Source organism: Cotesia glomerata, linkage group LG8 (assembly GCF_020080835.1).
Source record: "Cotesia glomerata isolate CgM1 linkage group LG8, MPM_Cglom_v2.3, whole genome shotgun sequence".
Classification (NCBI taxonomy): Eukaryota; Metazoa; Arthropoda; class Insecta; order Hymenoptera; family Braconidae; genus Cotesia; species Cotesia glomerata.
Genome location: NC_058165.1, coordinates 16,659,806 through 16,682,512, shown reverse-complemented (window position 1 = coordinate 16,682,512; position 22,707 = coordinate 16,659,806). Strand labels below are relative to the sequence as shown.

The window sequence follows — 22,707 nt, the reverse complement described above, 5'->3', positions numbered from 1 at the left end:
TGACAACGTCGGCACCGATGCAATTTATCCATCGAGACAAATACAAAGCAACAACTAAGCGGGAGAACGGAAGTGGCGAAACACAAACAAGAGAATGAGAGAACGCTAAAGGGTAGTTACACGATATCATGGCATACTGACGACCGACACCGCACTTTATATGATATATATATAGATAGAACTGTATAATAGTAGCCTAGTAAACCTATAGACTACGCTAGAGAGAGTTTGAGGTAAAAGCTTGCAAATAGGACGATCCCTCAGGACTTGCCTTGGTATCACATGAAACGCCACTCTGCATAAACTTTTATTCCGAGATATCCCGGATACCTAGATAAAGATGACTGCTTCGAGTATTTCAACCAATCAAAGTCTCCAAATAGAAACTTTAAACGAAAATTCTACGACTGATTGGATCTTGCTTTATGATTATAGGTAAGACACGGCAATTTAGATTACTCACGTTTGTAAGTTATCATTTTTATTGAAATTATTAATTAGGGTAAAGGGTCCAATTATTAACCAGTTTAGATAAAATTGACATAAATAAATTATAAGTTAATTTATTGGAAAAGTTTATGATATGAAATAAGTTTTATGGTTTTAACTTACAAACAATAATAATTTTGTTTATAAAATATATAATAATAAAAATTTAATTGTAATAATTAAGGTTGCAGCCGATTGCTCCGAATATTGAGCATACCTTGCTGAATACTGACCGTCTGGACTTCAAATACAAACTAGTAGTATTATGCTTATCAAACATAAATAACTTTTATTTCCAATCTACAATAGTTCGTTTTTCTTCAAAACTTTAAGTCTATATAAATTTTGTAGTAATTCAACAAATTTTTATTAAATATTATACTAATCTGATTAAACAATTAGTAGTTTTTAACGAAGGAAAAGATATTTAATAACAATATTTAATAACGATTGAATATTTAAATAGAAGGTAAAAAGCATACTCATTAGGGTGCCCCAAAAAAACCGACTATTTTTTTTTTTAAGTCTCGAGTGAAAAAATGTTAGTTTTTGATGTTTTAAGAGCCCTCTCCAAAAGACAGCTCAAAAAAAAGTTAAGAGGTCGCTTCAAATTTTTTTAAATTTCAAAAATCATCAAAAATCGAATTTTTTTTCTCATTACGGTATAATTCTATAGACTAAAAAAAAAATAAGTTTCTGAAAATTTCAGTTCAAAATTTAAATTTTGAAAGGTCACTCATAATTTTTTTCAATTTATTAGTTCAGTAGTTTAGATTTTTTCGAGCGACCTTTTACTATTCAAATTAAAATTCCATGCATTTTTTTTTTTTTTTATTTAGTACAATAATCGATAAAATTACATCACGAGATGAACTAAAAATCAAGCAGAATATAGAAAACATAATTTTTTTTAATTTAATAATTTTATTTAATCAACTGCCAGGCGTGGGTTCGAATCTCAAGCTGGTCTTAGAAACCAGCTTGGGTGAGATTTGACCCTTGTCGCGTAGGTTAAGATTTTTACGAACCAAAAAGACCCCAAAATACCACTCCCAACAGTTAAAGTCGGCGATATGACTGATTAAAGAAAAAAAAAAATTATGAGCGACCTTTCAAAATTTAAATTTTGAACTGAAACTTTTAGAAACTAATTTTTTTTGGTCTATACAATTATACTTGTAACGAGAAAAATAATTAAAAAAAAAAATAAATTCGATTTTTGATGATTTTTGAAATTTAAAAAAATTTGGAGCGACCTCTTAAAAACTTTGTTTTTAGCTGTCCTTTAGAAAGGGCTCTTAAAATATCAAAAACTAACATTTTTTCACTCAAGACTAAAACAAAAAAAATTTCTTTTTGGGCCACCCTAATACTCATATTAGGAACATTCGATTATTTACAGCCGCAATTATTCTCCAGAGTATTATTTTAATTATTAGCATCATTTTTATAAATATATATGCTATACATAAAAGCAAGTATTTACTTTAAAAATAACACTACCTTCCATAAAATTTCATACACCTTCAATAAAAATAGTCTTTAAAAATTACTACTGAAATTAGTACTAAAAAACCTGCAAGCTTCTTATAAAAACTCTTTCAGCATGAATCGTAACATGTTCCTTCAATTCCTCAATGTTAAAAAACTTCGCCTTGCAATATTTGCACTTGAATGTCTTTTCTCGTTCATGATTTCTAACATGAGTACAAAAATCCTTTCTCCGAACAAATTTTTCCGAACAAATCTCACAATTATAAGATTCATCTTCCTCATGTTTTTTTTCGTGATCAGCCAAGTAATCTTTCCGATAAAATTTGGCTTTACAAATTTTGCACACAAACGGTTTTTCCCCAGTATGGATTCGATAGTGTCTACCTAAATGATCCTTTCGTTTGAACCTCGCAGTACAATTCTCACACTTAAACGGCTTTTCTTTCGTATGAATCCGCGTGTGGCTTTCCAATTGATTCTTTTGAAAAAATTTCTCAGAGCAATAAAGACATTTCATTAATTTTTTCTTCATATGACTTTTCATATGATTAACAATGCCAGATTTCCGATTGAATTTTTTCGAGCAATTATCACACTCAAAAGATTTTTTTTCAACATGAGTTCGTTTATGACAAGTCAAACTGTCCTTGCGGTTGAATTTCTTCCCACAAATCGAACATTGATATTTAACGTGAGTTTCAAAATGGCGCTCAAATTCATTTCTTTCAAAAAATACCGCAAAGCAATCGCTGCACTTGAATGACTTTTTATTTATATGACTTTTCACATGATTTCCAAGCTCGCTTTTCCGAATGAACTTCGCTGAACAAATGTTGCACCTAAAAGCCGTCTTGTGAGTTCTTGAGTGAATAACCAGAGACCTTTTTTCAGCGAATCTTATCGAACAAACTTCGCACACAAACGGATTCTCTTCAGTATGAAACTGTAAGTGCTTAAGCAATCGGTCATTTCGTTTGAATCTTTTCGAGCAAATCATACAAATATGTGGCTTTTCTTCATCATGAATTCTTACGTGCTCTTCTAACTTTTCGCTTTCAGCAAATAATTTAAAGCAATCGTTACACATAAAAAGTTTTCCACCCATATGAATTTTCACGTGTTCTTTTAGATTAACTCTTTTAACAAATTGTTCCGAACAAATCTCGCAAACAAGCGGAAATTTCTCATGAACTCTTAAATGAGTGATCAAATTATCTTTTCTAGAAAATTGAGATAAACAAACATCGCACTCAAATGTTTTACGGTTTAGTTTTTTGTCTTTGTGAATTTCACGATGGCTTTTCAGTTTATTAACATCAACAAATCTGTTGTAACGAACATTGCACTTAAAAGGTTTTTCCTTCAAGTGATCTCTTTTATGATTGACCAGCTCAGCCATGTTCTCACATTTTTCTGAATAAATGGAACACTTAAACAAAGACTGTTTCTCGTGAAAAAGATAATGACGCTGTAAATAATCTTTCCGGAAAAATCTTTCGGGACAAATCTTGCACGCGTGCGGTTTTTCCTCCGTATGAATGCGCGCATGTCTTTTTAAATTGCTTGAACTCGCAAATTTGGATAAACAAATAGAACATTGAAAAATTCCAGACTTGTTATTTTTTTTGATTAAACAGTCTTTATTTTCCGAATGACTTTTAATATGTTTTATCAATCCGCATTTTTTTGCTAATTTTTCCGAACAAATGTCGCATTCAAAAATTTTTTTATTTTTATCACCGTAAATGTGTCTAAGTAAATGATATTTTCGAGAAAATCTAGCGTCACAAACTTCGCACACAAAAGATTTTAAATCACTGTGAGTTAGAATGTGTTTTTCCTCTAACTTCTCCACGTGGGACTTTGACCTTAATTTTATTGTGCAGCTGCCCTTACTGGAAGGGAAAACCTGGCGGCTCTTTTTACGTCTTTGAAGCCGTTCTGCAAAAATTATACAAATTAAAGAGATCCAAGTACCCTCCTAGTGTGAAGAATGTCTATAAAAAAATTATACGTAAAAATACTTTTGTTATGCATCTTAAAATTAATTTTTAAATTAATTAAAAAGATTTTTGAGGAAATTTTCGAAAAGTTTACTTATTTAATAGTTTTTTTTTTTTAATTTCACAGTGGCTATTAGGGTGCGTCAAAATTTAATCTCTAAAAGTAACCTTTTAAAATGGGGTTTTTGAGTTCCGCCTTTAGCAGGAGTTAGGTTTGGGCATTTCCTGAGATATTTTCATGTGTCAGGATTTATTTGATATTCACATAATTTTTTAACAGGAGTTTTGTTTAAGCATTTTTTCAGGAATTTAAAATTTTCAAAATTTGGCCAAACGAAGCTCCTGTTAAAAAATTCTGTGAATATCAAATAAATCGTAACACACCAAAATATATTAGTAAATGCCCAAATGCAGCTCTTGTTAAAAGCGAAACTCAAAATTCCAATTTAAAAAGGTTGCTTTCGAAGAATAAATTTTGACGCACCCTAGTGGCTATCCTCTTTAAAATTAAAAAAATTTTTTTTTATTCTTATCTTTTAATTAAATAACACAATTTTCTTTTTAGATAAAAAATTTTGAAGAATTTTGTTTTTTTTTTTACAAAATTAGTTCTTGGTTTCACCGTTAGGTGGCCAGCAGCTCTCGCTTTCGAAAAAATTCATACCAGGGTTTTTAAGTCCTATGAAGATATGTTAGTTTATTATAGATCAGCTCTATAAAAATTTTTTAGAAGTCACCCAAGATTTTTAAAAAGTTCAGAATGTCCGAAATTGAATTTTTAATATTTTTTATCGTCAGTCTATATTATAAGCTAAAAAAAATAGTCTTTTTGCGCCGTCCTTATATATATTCTCTAGTAAGATTTTTCTAGAAGCGAGAGCCGTGAGCCACCTAGCGGTGAAACCGAGAATTAATTTTTAAAAAATTATTAAGAATAAAATAAAAAATTTTTAATGGTTTTCTAATCATTAAAAAGTATTGAGCGACATCCCAAAATTTTTTTCGGGCTTTCAAGAAGATCCAAGTACCCTCTTAATGTAAAGAATGTCTATAAAAAAATATTACGTAGAAATACTTTTGTTATGCTCCTTAAGATTAATTTTTAAATTAATTAATAACATTTTTGAGGAAATTTCCGAAAAATTTACTCATTAAATAATTATTAACATTTAATTGACTAATAAAAAATATAGTACTCTGAATTACCGTTATACACTTGACAACACTGCAAGAGTTCCCTAACCTTAAAATTTATTTGTGTTGACGGTTCTAACTAAAATTACTAAGATCTTCTAGTATTTAAAAAACCGTGGTTGCTTATGCGCCGAGTAACTGCGCAAGCAGTGTTGCCAAGTCAAATACAAGACTTTAAAGAACGGAAGTTCCTTGTGATTTTTCATAAAAAATATATAAAATATCTCCGTAATAGGTTCGGAGACCTACTCTCTTTATTGTTTTAATCGAAAGCTTATTATTTTTTCAATCAAATTCAATGAAAAAAAAATTTTTTTTTAATCATTAATTGCATTAAATTCTTAACCAAATACACGGCTGGTAGAATCTCCATTTTTATGTAAAAATTACAATTTTCAAACCTAATTATTTCATTAAATATCCCAGAAACCTGTTTTTAAATTTTTCTACTAATTATTAAGCTACATAGATTGAATTTACAAATTTTCAGTTATAAAAATTTGACTTCTCCGCGTGGATCTCCTTAAATACTCAGATTTTAGAATTCTAACTATAAGAGCCGTAGTCACCTAGTGGAATTATTTTAAACTAACTTCTTGATCCAATTTATTTTTTATTATTAAGGCGATCTAAGTACCCTCCTAGTATAAAGAATGTCTATAAAAAAATAATACGTAGAAATACTTTTGTTATGCATCTTCAAATTAATTTTTAAATTAATTAATAACATTTTTGAGGAATTTACCGAAAAATTTACCCATTAAATAATTATTAACTTTTTATTAACTAATAAAAAATATAGCACTCTGAATTACCGGTATACACTTGACAACACCTCAAGAGTTCCCTATCCTTAAAATTTATTTATGTTTACTGTCTAACTAAAATGACTAAGATCTTCTAGCAATTAAAAAAACCGCGGTTACTTATGCGCCGAGTAACAGCGCAAGCGGTGTTGCCAAGTGAAATGCAAGATTTTAAAGAACGGAAGTTCCTTGTGATTTTTCAGAAAAAATATAAAATATCTCCGTAATACGTTCGGAAACCTATTTTCTTATTATTTTAATCGAAAGCTTATCATTTTTCAATCAAATTCAATGAAAATAAAATCTTTTTAAAATCGTTAATTGCATTAAATTTCTAACCAAATACACGGCTGGTAGAATCTCCATTTACCTACATGTAAAAATTACAATTTTCAAACCTAATTATTTGATTAAATATCCCGGAAATCTACTGTTTTGCAATATTTTTATTAATTATCAGGCTACGTAGATTGAGTTTACAAATTTTCACGAAGTTTTAAAAATTTGACTACTTCGCGTGGATCTCCTTAAATTTTCATTTTCTGTCGATTCAAATTCTAACTTATACTTACTTCTTTTTACAGCCTTGGGTTTCATTATTGAAGAAATTTTAAATAAATCTTGAATTGAAACTTGCTCTTGATTTAAAATTTTCCCTTCATTTAGAGTTATTTTTTCTAAAAAAAAAAAAAAGTCAATTTTAACAAAAAAATTTTTCAATTATTATTGAAATTATTTCAACATTTTATTGTAATTACTTAAGTTCTGAAGAGAAACATCATTTTCAAATCCTATCTTGCCAACTTGATCAACAATTCCAAAACCTTCGTTTGAACTTTCAGAATAATTCAAGGTAAATTTTTCGTCTGAAGAATCATCAATCACAGAATTCTGAAAAAAAAATTTTGAATATTTCAATAACATAAACTATATTATAACAACTACAAATATAACCTCAAAACTTATTTCTTCAGTTTTAGACTCTGGTATTTTTGCAAGAGATTTGCTGTCGGTATTTACTTCAATTCTTGGTGTTAATAGACATCTTCAAAATTATTTGTAAATTTAGGTTATAATTTCGTCGAACCTTTGTACAAAGAATGAAACTGTGGAACGTGTGGAACTGAGAATTTTGGGCAATGTTTTCTTATGTACTCTGACCTCTGACGGCAAAGGTTGAAAAAAAATAAAAATGAGCGGGAAATTTAAAATTCGATTTAAATAAAACCATTTTTACTCTCAGATTTATTTAATAAATATGAAAATGAAGTTAGCTGACAATTCAAATTTTTTAGAACTTTTTTATTGAAAAAATTTCAATTAAACAATTAAAAAAAATTTCACATGTAAAAAACTTGAAAAACTATAAGTGAAATTTTTTAGAAAGATCTTTTTAGTTATAATTTAATTAAAAAGAAAAAAAAAATCAAAAATTTTTAGACGTCTGCTAACTCCAGTGTCATTTAATAAATAAATTAGCACTAACAATTATTTTTTTATAATTTATGGAAATTAAATTAGTAGACATTTATTAATTTTTCGGATTTTTCTTAGTGAAAAAATAATTACAAAAAATTTTTATGTTAAAAATTGGAAAACTTTATGTACAATTTAAAAAAAAATTTTTTAAGCTCTAATTTAATTAATAAAATTAATTAAAATATTTTTAACATCTGCTGATTTCGATATCATTTAAAATTCATAGGCATTCCTTTTTTTAATTATTCTTAATTTTAATGTTATTGAAAAATACTGAATTACAAATATTTTTAAAGATTTTAAAACAATAAAAAATCAAGCTTATACTTTTGATTGTATCCTAAAAAATTATTAGAAAAAAATTTAATACCTAAATTGTTTTATTAATAAAGTTATTATGAAATTTATTCATGAAGATTGTAATTTAAATAGTTTACTCAAAAATAAACATATTATTTAAAAAAATTAGAGCTATAATTTTTAGACAAAACAATTTTAAATAAGATTAAATATAAAAAATTAAGACATTTTTTTGGTATCAATTTGTAAGTGTTTATTAAAAAGGAAAAGAGCGTATAATTTTTTTTTATTATCAATCAATTGGTTGCCATATTCTTCGCCTAAAAATGAAGCATTGATTTCCTGAAGCTAAAAGGGTGTATGTCTCTAATTAAGCACTTTTTTATCATTAGGAATTTAAAAATTTTATGACCTAAAGCTAAAAAAGCCTATAAAATTTTTTTTCTAAACAATTCATCAAAATGCCCATTTTTAGTCGAAAAATTAAAAAAAACGTTAGAGTCAAAGAGGCATATTCTAACTTAAAAATATTTTTTAAAAATTGCTAAATATGCGTGATTATATTAATTTATTTTTATTTGAAAATTATTTTAATCTCATTAGTTTTCGATTAATTTATTTATTCATTGCTTGTATAAAAATAGTTTAAAATTATTATTTCTTCAATATTGTTTAAGTACTTGGGAAATTTTGTTTTATTTATTAAATTTTTTCATTTCATGTCTTGTGAAGCTATTTATCAAAATTTTTTATAAAAACTTAAATTTTTTTTTTGCGCCATTTTAGCTTTAGTCACTACTTTTCTAATAGCTAAAAGGGTGCATGTTTTGAGTTACGCCCTTTTAGCTTTAAGACGCTCGAATTTTTTTTTTACAGATTTTTGTGTTTTGAGTGATTTTAAAAAGAATGACAAAAAAAAATTTTTTTATGCGCCCTTTTACAAAAATCCACAAATTTTTCAAGTATGATCAAAAATTAATAATTGCCTTGAATATAAAATTAAATCACTAAATTTTTTTCAAATTTAGTTTTTAATCTTTCTGGTCAATATTTGATTTTTTTGCACTTAAGTGCATTTTGCTTACAGGTTTTATTCTGCAAAATATTAACCATTTCAAGAAAAAATAATTCAGACAGCCTAAATCGGGAATCGAACCCGAATCCAGGATTCTCATCGCCGAACATAATAACAAAATCGATTCTGTATTCTGGTGCATATTATGCTAAATATATGAAGATAACAAATTGATTTATGCTGATGATAGCAGACAAGTTGGAAGATCGATTGACGTAGTAACCACCGGTCTGTTATAGAGTATCAGGATACCCAATGCCTCGATGGATATTGCGGTTTGTCCATCGGATTACTGTCCTCTCCACCTTCACATATTTAACGTATAACGAGACGAGGATTCCGTACCACTGTTCTATACAATTTATCCAGAGCATTAGTGCACCAGAAGCTTAGGCTACAAGCTCCATAAATACCAAGCCATTATTCTGTTTGTCATTCATGAAGCCGGATATGTTATCTTTAATTTTGTCAATTATGCCGATCTTATTCAATTATTAATTATTACTTAAGCTTCGTATTATTTGAAGATAAAATTTATGTTGGAACTTAAGTACTTTTTTTGGTAATAATTAAATTTCAACGCACTTGAATTTAAAAAAAAATTACAATTTTTTTTAAATGTATATTTTCATAATTATGGGATGATTTTTTTTTTGATTTTTGAAGATATCAGTTTGAGTTTAAATTCTGGCTGAAAGGAGAGAGATACGAAAAAACTGATAAAAATCATTATTGTAGAAATTTTCTACGAAAAAGTTATCCTATGATTTTTTCATATTTTCAATATTTAAGCCAAAATTTTGATTTTCAACTTTCTAATCACTGCACAGAAAAAAAGGTTCACTTGAACCAAGAAAATGTTTTTCTTCCTAATTGTTTTCTTGAGCGAAAAAAAAATTTTTTTTTGACACAAGAAATTTCATTTATTCCAACAAAATTAATTCTCTTGTTTTAAGAAATACGTATCTTGATCAAAGAAAATTTATTTAAGTCAAGAAAATCTTCTTGTTTTAAGAAAATTCAGCCTCTTGCTCCAAAAAATTTAGTTCTTGATAGAAGTAAATTTTCTTGTTTTGAGAAAATTTCTCTCTTGCTCCAAAAAATTAAATATAAAGATAGAAGTAAATTTTCATTAATATTTCTATTGATTAACGTGTCAAATGGGAAGATCAAATAATATTTCATCATTTTTTTTCATTCAATATGTATAATTGCACGCTAAAATAATAAAAAATGGGTATCAAATATTGAAGAGAAAAATTTTCTCAAGGTGAGAAAATTTTTTTCTCAGCTGAAGTAGGTGGCGCTGCTTCCCTGAAGTATCTAGAAATCTTAATCAAATATAAAAATTTATTGAATCAAGTATTTATGATAATTTGAATTAAGAAAAAATGACTTCCACCAAGAATAGAATTTCAAAAAAAATTGTTACTTCGGCCAACACAACTTCGATCTTCCTTTAGGCACCCGAAAATTTTCTTAAGCCAAGAATTTTGTTCTCCAGTCAAAAAATTTTTCTTTCTGTGTATAATTATGTGACTGGAACTTATACTGTAGTAAAATTTATCTTATAATATAGAAGAATAACTAATTAACAACATCCCTTTGTCAAAAACAACGATTACTTTTTAAGTTTCTCGTAATTATCATTTAACTGAGTGTGACTGGAGAGACTAAGAAAAATCCTTCTCTCTTACCGCGGTATACTTATAATGCTTTCATTATAATTATTATTAATGAAATATAATTTTAATTAAATATAATTTTTACAAATATAAAGTCCAATTTCAGTTCGACCACTAAACTTTTAAAAAATGATTCCATCTCAATACAAAATTTATCCTACAAACATTCAATATTATGAAGAATTAGACTGATTACCTACGTAGAAACAATTAAAAAAATTTTTTTTATTGTGACTGGTGGGACAAGTACAAAATGTGTCCATGAAGTTGTTTATTAAAAAAACTTTTATATTATTTCAACCTTAGAAACATTATTGTTTATATATTTAACTATAAATTATTTGAAATAATTAAAATAATTAAAAAAACATTGAAAAATTAATTTATTAAATAAAATTCATTAAGAATTAATAAATGTTCAGTGTAAAAAATAGAACATGAAAAAAATTGGCTCAGAGTTAAAAAAGTTATCTTACTTTTCGTATTTTCAATATTTAAGCCAAAATTTTGATTTTTAACTTTCTATTCACTTTGTCTAATTAGGCACGATTAAAATCAAATTTGGCATCAAAATTCTGAATAAACGATAAAAGATATGAAAAAATTGATAAAGACCTTGTTTTTTAAAAAATTTAATTTTCTATAAAAAAAAGTTTCTTATCATTTTTTCATATCTTCAGTATTCAACCCAGAATTCCAATTTTAAACTTTTTAAATACTTGGTCTGAGCAAACACAGTTGAAATCATGTTTAAAATTGAAATTCTGGATAGATGATAAGAGAGAAGAAAATTGATAAGAACCTTTCAGGTAGAGAATTTAATTTTCTATAAAAAAAGTTTCTTACGATTTTATATATACTTAGTATTTCTAAATATATAAGAAAAAAAATCAATTTAAATCACTGACAAGTTAAAAAAAAAAACCATTTATCTAATTTTAAGTTTAAAAGGTCAGCTAAAATAATTAAACAAAAAAAAAGTAATATAAATTCTGGAATTCATCAGATGCTGGATCGACGAAGGAAACTTCACAAGCGTCCTGGTTTACCCCGTCTGCGTGTCAACCCTCCTCAACCTGCTCTTTCTCTGCAACATTGTTCGCGTTCTTCTGACCAAGTTAAGAGCTGGTCCAGCAATCGGAACCCGGCCACCACGCTCGATGCTTCAAGCTTTCAGGTATAAAGAACAAACTCTAGATGTAGATCCGGAAACTTTTTCCGTGTAATTTTTTAGCCAATTTTTTTTTTTTAACTTTATCCATTCTGGCAAAAAGTTTTCCATGAAAGATCATTATCGCACTGTCCTCGCACTAACCGGGCTTTAACAATGAATTATTCAACTATACCCAAAGTATAAAAACCCTCCACTCAGTTACCAACTAAACTAAACGATTATTTATTTCAGAGCCACCCTGCTCCTAGTCCCGCTTCTGGGTCTGCACTATCTCGTGATACCGTTCCGTCCTCCGCCAGGACATTCCTGGGAAAAAACTCATGACATCGTTTCTGCTGTTACTGCTTCATTTCAAGTGAGAATTTATTCATTGTGATTTAGTTAACTTTGTTAGATATTTTACTTCTCAGATTTTTATCAATGTTCTGTATTTTGTTTGTAATTTATACGGATTTAATTTTTTATATTAATCATTATATATCTTTTTTATTTCAAATATTTTATTGTGCTATAGTTAGATCTTTAAAAATTTTTTATTAATCTTAGAAATTGAAAAAAAATATAAATATTGACATTCATTAAGATATAAGCTCATCCTGATGTTACGCTCATCGAGAACTTTCATTTGAGTACGCACATGATTTTTTTCATATATCTTACATATATGATATCTCTCATACTTATGAAATATATAAAATATATGAAAAATTTGAGTGGGTACTCAAATGAAAGGTCTCGATGAGTGTAACTCTAGAATGAGCTTATATCGTTGGAAATATCATCGGTAGACAAAATACAACGTAATTTCTTAGGTAATGACATTTTTTAAGATATAAGCTCATCTTGATGTTACGCTCATCGAGACCGTTTATTCGAGTACCCACATGCATTTTGATAAATTTTTCATATATACATATATATAATATATATAAATATATGAAAAAATTATGTGGGTACTTAAATGAAAGGTCTCGATAAGGGTAACTCCAAGATGAGCTTATATTGTTGAAAATATCATCAGTAGATAAAATACAAAGTAATTTCTTAATAAATGACATTTTTTAAGATATAAACTCATCCTGATGTTAAGGTTATCGAGACCTTTCATTTAAGTACGCACACGATTTTTTTTATATATATGATATTTCTTATATTTGCTAAATATATAAAATATATGAAAAAATTCATGTGGGTATTCATATGAAAGGTCTTGATAAATGTAACTCTAGAATGAGCTTATATTGTTGAAAATATCATTGATGGACAAAATACAACGTCACTTCTTAATTATTGACATTTTTTAAGATATAAGATCATCTTGCAGTTACGCTCATCGAGATCTTTCATTTGAGTACGCACAAGATTTTTTTCATATATTTTATATATATGATATTTCTCATATTTATAAATATATAAAATATATAAAAAATTCGTGTGGGTATTTAAACGATAGGTCTCGATAAGTGTAACTCTAAGATGAGCTTATATCGTTAAAAATATTACCAGTAGACAAAATACAACGTCATTCCTTAATTATTAACATTATTTAAGAGATAAGCTCATCCTGATGTTACGTTCATCGAGACCTTTCATTTGAGTACGCACACGATTTTTTTAATATATTTTATATTTATGATATTTCTCATATTTATGAAATATATAAAATATATAAAAAATTCATGTGGGTATTCAAATGAAAGGTCTCGATAAGTGTAACTCCAAAATGAGCTTATATCGTTAAATATATCATTTGTGAACAAAATACAACGTCATTTCTTTATTATTGACAATTTTTAAATGATAAGCGCACACGATTTTTTTATAAATAATATATTTATGATATTTCTCATATTTGTTATTGTTATTTATAATTTTTTTTTTAACTAGCTAAATCATTACATAAATTTGGTAAAATTAAAAATAAGATTCTTTCACTGTTAAAATCTATTTGAAAAAAATTTATTTCAAATTTATTTTTTAAATATTGAAAAAATTCAGGAAGAAACATTAAAATTTTTTTAATATAATAATTAAAAAAAAACAAAATTTTATGAAAATAATATTATTTTAATAAAAGAAGCATATAAAAATTATAAAATTTTACTTAAGAAAATTTTCAATGTAAAATTTTATAAGATATTTACAAATATATAAATGTATAAATTAATATCAACTTTAAAAATTTTTTTCAGGGTCTATGTGTCGCGATTTTGTTCTGCTTCTGTAACGGTGAGGTAAGAAAAATCTTTTTCCATCACTAGTGAGTAATAATCTAGAATATTAAACAGTTTTTAGTGCATGTTTACATCAAGAGACCGACCGTTAATAAATTTTGTTGTATGTCGATGATTATTTATATATTTATTGACAAACCGATAATGATTGATGAACATACTATTGCATACTATAAATATTGTATATATTTTAGGTCATAGCGCAGTTTAAGCGAAAATGGGAAGGTTCTGTACTTATCAGAAAACGTGCCAACTCATGCACCGCAACAACAGTGTCTGTGAGTAAACTAAACCGTAGTAAATAATACACAAACCTTAAAAAAAGAAGAAAAATAATAGAGTAAAAAAGCGAGTAAATTGTAAGGTTTATGCTTTGTCATGTAGCTTGCATTTATTATTGTGCACAACAATGCTGTACGTGCATTATAAAATAACTAGAGCTTTTGTTACATTAATTGTGAAACGCAAGCCATAGGAGAAGTTAAATTTTTTTTTTAATTATTTTATAAAATATTATACTTAATTTACTGATAGAAGAATTTATTAATTGTTAATAAATTTATTTATTTTAACAATTTGTTCTTTTATTGATTATGATTATTATATAAGTAATAATCTAATAATAAATATTTTTTGGAAGAAAAGGACATTCATTAACAGTTAATAAATATTTATTAATAGTTAATTAATTTTTTTTAGTGAAAAGAAGATATACTAATTATTTTTACCGCTAAAAGAAATTCTGTAACTTATTACAACCATTTTATTCACTAATTTTATTTTTTACATTTTTTCTAATTATTCTAATAATTTTTTATACCTAATGAAATTATCTATTGAAATCTTAGAGTTATAAAAAGTCTCAAAATTAATTTTTTTTACTCATTTTTTATTTTAAAGGGTCTAATAAATTTTTATTGAAAATTAATAAATGTTTATTGAATTAATTAATGTTAAAAAGTCAGTTATTATCAGTTAATGAAGCTTATTAAATAGAAAAAAAATTCTTCTTTCACTATAAAAAGATTTCCTTGCCTAGAATACAAACTCGGAATCTCTGAAAATTTTTTAGTCAACATAAATACTCAAATTTTAAAATTCTAACTACGAAAAGAAATCGCCACCTGGCGAAGAGTTTTAAAACTAAATTTAAATCTAATTTATTTATAATTGTTAAATTTATTTATTTGGAAAAAACTTGTTAGTTTATGAAATTTTTCAACTATAAACAAGTATTTGTTGGGAAAAAAAACAATTAATAAATATTTGTAAATTATAAACAAATATTCATTAACGACTAATAAATTTTCTCTTATAAATATTTATTAAATTATTTAATGTTACAAAATCAATTATTATAAGTTACTGAAGCTTATTAAATATAAAAAAAATTCTTCTTTAACTACAAAAAAATTTCCTTACCTGGGAGTCGAACTCTGGACCTCTGAAAATTTTTTAAGTGAACATAAATACTCAAATTTTAGAGTTTTAACTACGAGAAAAAATAGCCACCTGGCGGATGCTTTTAAAATTAAATTTAAATCTAATATTTTAATTATTAAATTTATTTATTTGGAAATAACTTGTTAGTTTATGAAATTTTTTCTATTAATAAATATTTTTTGGGAGAAAAGTACAATTGATAATCTATATTTATTAAGAGAATAAGCAAAACTTTGTGGCCAGTGTATTTATATGATAAAATGGGTTTTTATGGTTACATTTGATATCGTTGGGAAAGTCTTGACCTGGAATTATGCCTTTTCATGGTTTCATATCATTCTCACCTATAGTCAATTTATGATGCTAAGTATTTAGGCTGCATTCGAAAATACTCTATCTCCAGACACATAATTAAGAAATGACTTTGTATCTGGTGAACTATTGACATTTTTACACGCTTTATATTAGCTTCACTTGTATGTCAGTTTGTCAGTATGTCAGTATGTAACTCTCCGTGGGTAATCTGCGCGCCTGCGGCCTTCCTTGGTTCTGGTAGCCGTTTCTCAGGCTCGCTCTTCGAAATCGAACTCTGATTCCCCGTATTTATAATATTTATAAATAATTATTTTTTATTAGCTTCACTTGTATGTCAGTATGTCAGTATGTCAGTATGTAACTCTCCGTGGGTAATTTGCGCGCCTGAATATTTTTGATAATCAACAAATAATAGTTTAAAAAAAACTAAAAAATCACGCTTTTATAAATAAACCAAACTAAAAAGTAAAAAATAAATAATAGTTTAAAAACTAAAACACGCTTTTATAGAAAACCAAACTAAAAATAGAAAATAAATTTAAATTAAGAATAGTGTTAAAAATTTCAATAAATATAAATTAATAATAGTGTAAATAAAAAATGTATTTTATTTTAAAAAGCGTGGGTGCTTTTTAAGATATTATCAAAATGATAATCACACTACTGATATCTGTCATTAAAATATTAATAACTATTGACACCATGCACCTCACGCTTTTTTTAAAATAAAATACATTTTTTTTATTTACACTATTATTAATTTATATTTATTGAAATTTTTAACACTATTCTTAATTTAAATTTATTTTCTGTTTTTTAGTTTGGTTTTCTATAAAAAGCGTGTTTTTAGTTTTTTTAAACTATTATTTATTATTAATTGAATTTGCAATAAAAAAATATTTTTAAAAAATTGCACGTATAGTTTTTCAAATTTTATAAATTTTTTCTTTTAATTTTTTTGTAATAATTTTATTAATAAAAAAAATTCTGAAAATTGTCAGCTTTCTGCTAATTTTATTTTCATTTTTTGGAACTAATTTATTTGTTAAAGAAAATTAAATGTCATACTTTTTTATGATATTAAAGTTAGCAGTCACTAGAAAAGTTTTTTATTTTATTTGAGAAAAATTGGATTTTTTGTTTTTTTTTTTTAATTTTCTAAATGTCAATTTTTTTCCAATTTTTATTTGTTATAAAATTCTTAAAATTATTAATTATATGCTAAATTAATTTTTAAGTTTTTTAATAATGAAAATTTTCTTGTAAAATTTTTTTAAACAAAAAAAAAGTTAATAGAAAAAATTTGACATGTAGAAAACTTGAAAAATACTAAGAGTAATTTTTTTACTTATTTTTATTGATCAAAAAAATAAAAAATTGTTAAATGTCTGCTAATTTTAGTATGTCATTATTTGTTGGTTAGTTTTGAAATTATTTATATAAAATGTAAAATAGAAAAATTTAAGTACTTACATTAGTCAGTTTTGTATTTTCCATTGTTAAAATTATTGTTAATATTTTTTTTTAATGTTAAATAAATATTTTTAAGCCGGTAAAATGTGACAGATTGTACTGATTTCTAATTATAAGTACGTGTGATGCCAATCAGGGTACCCAGACTTTCTTTTCGGCGCGTAGCCGACCTGTGGCGCTAAAGTCGCCCAAAGTCACCGCGATTAATTCAAATTATAAAAATTAAATGAAAATTTTTTTTTCAAATCTCGTTTATTGAGAATTATAAAATTATTATCATTTAACAAAATTATAAGTTAGAATACAAAATTCAAGTAAATTTTATGAAGTGAAATTTTCATCATAAAATTAGTTTAGATAAATTAACATACATGTTATATTAGGGTGTCCGTTATTTACCAATTTGGTTTTTGACTTTGCAGTGCCCATTAGATTTTTAATTCGTGACCTAATAAAAAATATCAGACCCATATAAGCCCTTAATATTGATATTGAACCGTGCCACAAAGAAGATACATTTCTCATTTAAATAACATGGGGTTTTGGCACGTTTTACAATTAATTTTTTTTGTTTCTATGTATAGAAGAATGTTCAATTTTCTACAAAAATACTTGTTTGCCATTGCCATGTATGGATTGGCATAGAAACAAAAAAATTAATTGTAAAACGTGCCAAAACCCAAAATTATTTAAATCGGAAATGTATCGTCTTTGTGGCACGGTTTAATATCAATATTAAGGGCTTATATGGGTCTGATATTTTTTATTAGATCACGAACTAAAAATCTTAGGGGCGCTGCAAAGTCAAAAACCAAATTGGTAAATAACGGACACCCTAATATTGTATATACTTTCAATAGTAATGTTGTGATTAAATCACTCAGGTAATCCGTCATCGGCATTGAATAATTATCTTTCTTATTCTAAATTGCGCTATCAAATGTATTGCAACTTAAAATCGTCATCAAGCTTATTAAAATTATTCTCCAAATATTTAAATTAACATAAACATTGACTGAATTTTACGTAGTAATATTCATGAAATATAAAATTAGTTTAGATAAATTAACATATATTTTTATCGTAATATTGTGATTAAATCACTCAGGTAATCACACTCAGTCATCAGCATAAAATTATTATCTTTCTCATTCCAAAAGAGTGCAATTATACGTATTGCAACTGAAAATCATCATAAAACTTATTAAAATTTTTCCACAAATATTGAAATTAACATAAACATGACTAAATTTCAAGTAGTATTCATGAAACATAAAAACTGTGATAAAATTCTTCGTAGTCTTTATTAATTTTTATAAAAATAATAGAAAAAAATTTTCGGCGACGAGTCGCCTTCAATAACATTTTAGTCGCCGAGCCTTGTTAAAAGTAGCCTAAATGGCGATAAGTCGCTGCATCTGGCAACACTGTGTGATGGTTACGTTCCATGTGATCATCTGCTGGTGTGTGGGTGTCCATTTTGAGAAACAGAAATGATGAAATTTAAAAAAAAATTTGATAATTATATTATTTTTATTACTGTAATTAATAGAAATTTTAAAATTTTAAGGATATTTGTTATTGAAAAAAATTAAAAAATTTTGATACTGAAATTGAGAAAAATTTGACAATTTCTTAAAATTTTTTAACTCATAAATTATAGCATGAAAAATTTATTTAAAAAATTCTATCTTTAAAAGCTTTAAAAAATTATAAGTGCAATTTTTTATAATAATTATTAAATTAATCGCAATCAATTCTATTAACAAAAATAATTAATAAAAATTTTTTATTAAAGCCATTTTTTATATTTTTAAGTATAAAATTAATTATTTTTGGAATTATATCAATTTTATCAATATAATTTAACTAAATGTAGTTAAGTTTCTAGCAATAATATTAATACTAATGATAAAAAATACTTAAAATTATATAAAAAAAAAATTAATTTCTGTTTTCACAATTAAGAAAAAAATGTATAATTTAAGTTTATAATTAATGAGAATAAAAATTCTGAATTTTTTGAGAATAAATTCCAGCAAGATTGACAAATAAAAAATCACAAATTGTACTTCAATCTTATCTTAATAATTATCTTAATTATTAATAATTAATAAATTATAAAACAATCAACTATCGCCGGATTCAGAGACTGGGTTTGACTTTTTTTTACAAATGACAGATATGAGTAGAGTGATTATCATTTTGATAATATCTTAAAAAGCACCCCACGCTTTTTTTAAAATAAAATACATTTTTTTATTTACACTATTATTAATTTATATTTATTGAAATTTTTAACACTATTCTTGATTTAAATTTATTAAAATTTATTTTCTATTTTTTAGTTTGGTTTTCTATAAAAAGCGTGTTTTTAGTTTTTTTAAACTATTATTTATTAAAGATATAAGCTCATCCCGATGTTACACTCATCGAGACCTTTCATTTAAGTACCCACATCAATTTTTCATATATTTATATATATTATATATAATATATGGTATAATATGGTATAATATATTATATATAATATATACATATATATTATATATGTATGTATGAAAAATATATGAAAATGCATGTGGGTACTCAAATGAAAGCTCTTGACTAGTGTAACATCGGAATGAGCTTATATCTTTAGAAACGTCAATATTTGAGAAAGTACAGCGCATTTTAACAAATATCTCGTGAACTATTGACATTTTTAAAGATATAAGCTCGCCTTGACATTACACTCATCGAGACCTTTCATTAGAGTATCCACATCAATTTTTCATATATTTTATATATTTATATATAATATATATTATATATTATATAAATGTATACATGAAAAATATATCAAAAATGCATGTGGGTACTCAAATGAAAGCTCTTAATGAGTGTAACATCGGGATGAGCTTATATCTCTAAAAACGTCAAAAGTTAAGAAAGTACAAGGCATTTTAACAAATATCCAATGATCTATTGACATTTTGAAAGATATAAGCTTATCCCGATGTTCCACTCATCGAGACCTTTCATTTGAGTACCCACATCAATTTTTCATATATTTTATATATTTATATATTTTATATAAATATATATATAAAAAATATATCAAAATTGCATGTGGGTACTCAAATAAAAGCTCTTAATGAGTGTAACATCAGGATGAGCTTATATCTTTAAAATATATATTATATATATGTATATATGAAAAATATATGAAAAACTGATGTGGGTACTCAAATGAAAGCTCTTGATGAGTGTTACATTGGGATGAGCTTATATTTTAAAAATCGTCGATAGTTAAAAAAGTACAGTGCAATTTAACAAAATTCATTATTTAATAAAGCAAAATTTTATTTATTTATAGTTCACAAGTCACAAAAGTCATATAGGGACTGCTAGGTTGCTAGTTATCTAATGAATAATTTATTAACAGTTAATAAAACTTATTAAATATCTAAAACTTCTTCTATCAGTACTAAACTTAATAAAATTACAATAAACCTAACTTGGTCAGTAAAACAAAACTTGCGCTTCGCAAATTAATTTAGAGACAAATAAGATAAATATTTCGTCAATGGCATGATGCGGAATAAAGTGCTAACAAGTATTACAACTTGCTGTTAGTAGTCTTCTCTATAAATATAATTACGTAGAAATTAATGGAGATAAATATAAACATTTTGTTTGTATATTACAATTTATAATAAGATAAAATTGAAACATAAATTAGTTCAAGAAGAAATGAGTCCGTATCATGTCAATGACAACAATCGAGTCGAGTCCATTGTGGGATGTTGATTGTTTCAGTTTGTCCGCTCGACTGCAGGTCCGGTGGCGGGAGAGGAAAAGGTGTGACTATCAGGCAGAATTTCCTATGGAAGAAAAGCTTGAGAAACTTATCATCGAAAATCACTCCCACAATCACAATCACAACCACAACAGTGACCATCATCATCATCATCTTCTCACGGAGGACAAGGAAGAGAACAATGTTGCGAACGAGCAGGAGATTATTATCAAACACAACGACTCAACTTATGACCTCAACCAATATCAAACTCAGTGTTGATTAAATTTAGATTTATATTTATATATTTAATGTAAACATTTGAATTTTAATGTAAGGTGCAAGTTTCAATTTTCTATTTGTAATTCATGTATTATATTTATATAAGTATTAGAGTGACGCAAAAAAGCGACAATTTTCTTCTTTGGGTTAAATATAAAAATATGTTAAATTGAAATGTTTTAAGTGCTCAAAAAAAATTTTTAAGGTCACCTAATACTTTCTAATAATTAGAAAATCATTAAAAATTTTTTTTACAATTTAATTAAAGATTTTTTTGAAATTAGTTCTTGGTTTTGCCGCTAGGTGGCCTACGTCTCTCGCTTCTAGAAATATTTTACCAGAGTATATATAAGGGCGGCACAAAAAGACTATTTTTTTTAACTTACAAAATACTGACGATAAAAAATATTAAAAATTTAATTTTTATAAAAAAACTTATAAAAATCTTGGGTTTATTGGGTAAATTCAATCTACGTAGCCTAATAATGAATAAATTAATTAAAAAACAGTTGGTTTCCGGGATATTTAATCAAATAATTAGGTTTGAAAATTGTAATTTTTACATGTAGGTAAATGGAGATTCCACCAGCCGTGTATTTGGTTAAGAAATTAATGCAATTAACAATGTAAAAAAAATGTTATTTTCATTGAATTTGATTGAAAAAATAATAAGCTTTCGATTAAAATAATAAAGAAAGTAGGTCTCCGAACTTATTACGAAGATATTTTATATTTTTTATGAAAAATCACAAGGAACTTCCGTTCTTTAGTCTTGTATTTGACTTGGCAACACTGCTTGCGCAGTTACTCGGCGCATAAGTAACCGCGGTTTTTTAAATGCTAGAAGATCTTAGTCATTTTAGTTAGATAGTAAACATAAATCAATTTGAAGGTTAGGGCTCTTGCGGTGTTGTCAAGTGTACACCGATAATTCAGAGTACTATATTTTTTATTAGTCAATTAAATGTTAATAATTATTTAATAAGTAAATTTTTCAGAAATTTCCTCAAAAATGTTATTAATTAATTTAAAAATTAATTTTAACATGCATAACAAAAGTATTTTACATATTATTTTTTTATAGACATTCTTTACACTAGGACGGTACTTAGATCTTCTTAAGGGCCCGAAAAAAAATTTAAAGGTCACTCAATACTTTTTAATGATTGAAAAATCATAAAAAATTTATACTTTATTTTTTAATATTTTTTTTGAAATTAGTTCTTGGTTTCACCGCTAGGCGGCCCACGGCTCTCGCTTCCAGAAAAATCTTACCAGAGTATATATAAAGGCGGCGCAAAAAGATTTTTTTTTAACTTCCAAAATAGACTGACGATAAAAAATATCAAAAATTCAACTTTAGACGTTTTGAACTTATAAAAATCTTGGGTGGCTCTTAAAAAAATTTTTTATACACCTGATATTTGAAAAGGACTTTTTAAAACATTATAAACTAACATATTTTTCTAGTACTTAAATA

General features: G+C 26.0%; 2 protein-coding genes across 5 annotated transcripts in view; one reads left to right on the top strand and one right to left on the bottom strand.

Moving 5' to 3' along the window:
- Positions 1 to 21,670, top strand: part of LOC123270511 (calcitonin gene-related peptide type 1 receptor-like) — a 280,947-nt gene extending 259,277 nt beyond the window's left edge. For 2 of the 3 annotated variants that reach the window (XM_044736600.1, XM_044736601.1), the window contains 5 exons: positions 11,532 to 11,702; positions 11,931 to 12,054; positions 13,892 to 13,933; positions 14,128 to 14,211; positions 20,985 to 21,670. In XM_044736600.1, coding sequence (XP_044592535.1) covers positions 11,532 to 11,702; positions 11,931 to 12,054; positions 13,892 to 13,933; positions 14,128 to 14,211; positions 20,985 to 21,227 — 664 coding nt within the window. In that variant the 3' untranslated portion in view covers positions 21,228 to 21,670. Of the gene's footprint in view, positions 1 to 11,531; positions 11,703 to 11,930; positions 12,055 to 13,891; positions 13,934 to 14,127; positions 14,212 to 20,965 lie in introns of all 3 variants that reach the window. The other variant, XM_044736602.1, reaches the window with a different exon arrangement.
- On the bottom strand, positions 1,766 to 17,323 carry LOC123270504 (zinc finger protein 883-like). 2 transcript variants are annotated; one of them, XM_044736582.1, is made up of 5 exons: positions 17,165 to 17,323; positions 6,745 to 6,877; positions 6,559 to 6,663; positions 2,722 to 3,924; positions 1,766 to 2,670 (listed from the first exon to the last, which is right to left on the bottom strand). In XM_044736582.1, the coding sequence occupies exons 1-5, from the start codon at positions 17,186 to 17,188 to the stop codon at positions 2,057 to 2,059; spliced, it is 2,079 nt and encodes a 692-aa protein (XP_044592517.1). In that variant the 5' UTR covers positions 17,189 to 17,323; the 3' UTR covers positions 1,766 to 2,056. The 2 variants fall into 2 exon arrangements, with proteins under 2 accessions (XP_044592517.1, XP_044592516.1); XM_044736581.1 differs by having other exon boundaries at positions 1,766 to 3,924.
- Positions 21,671 to 22,707: the final 1,037 nt, after the last annotated feature.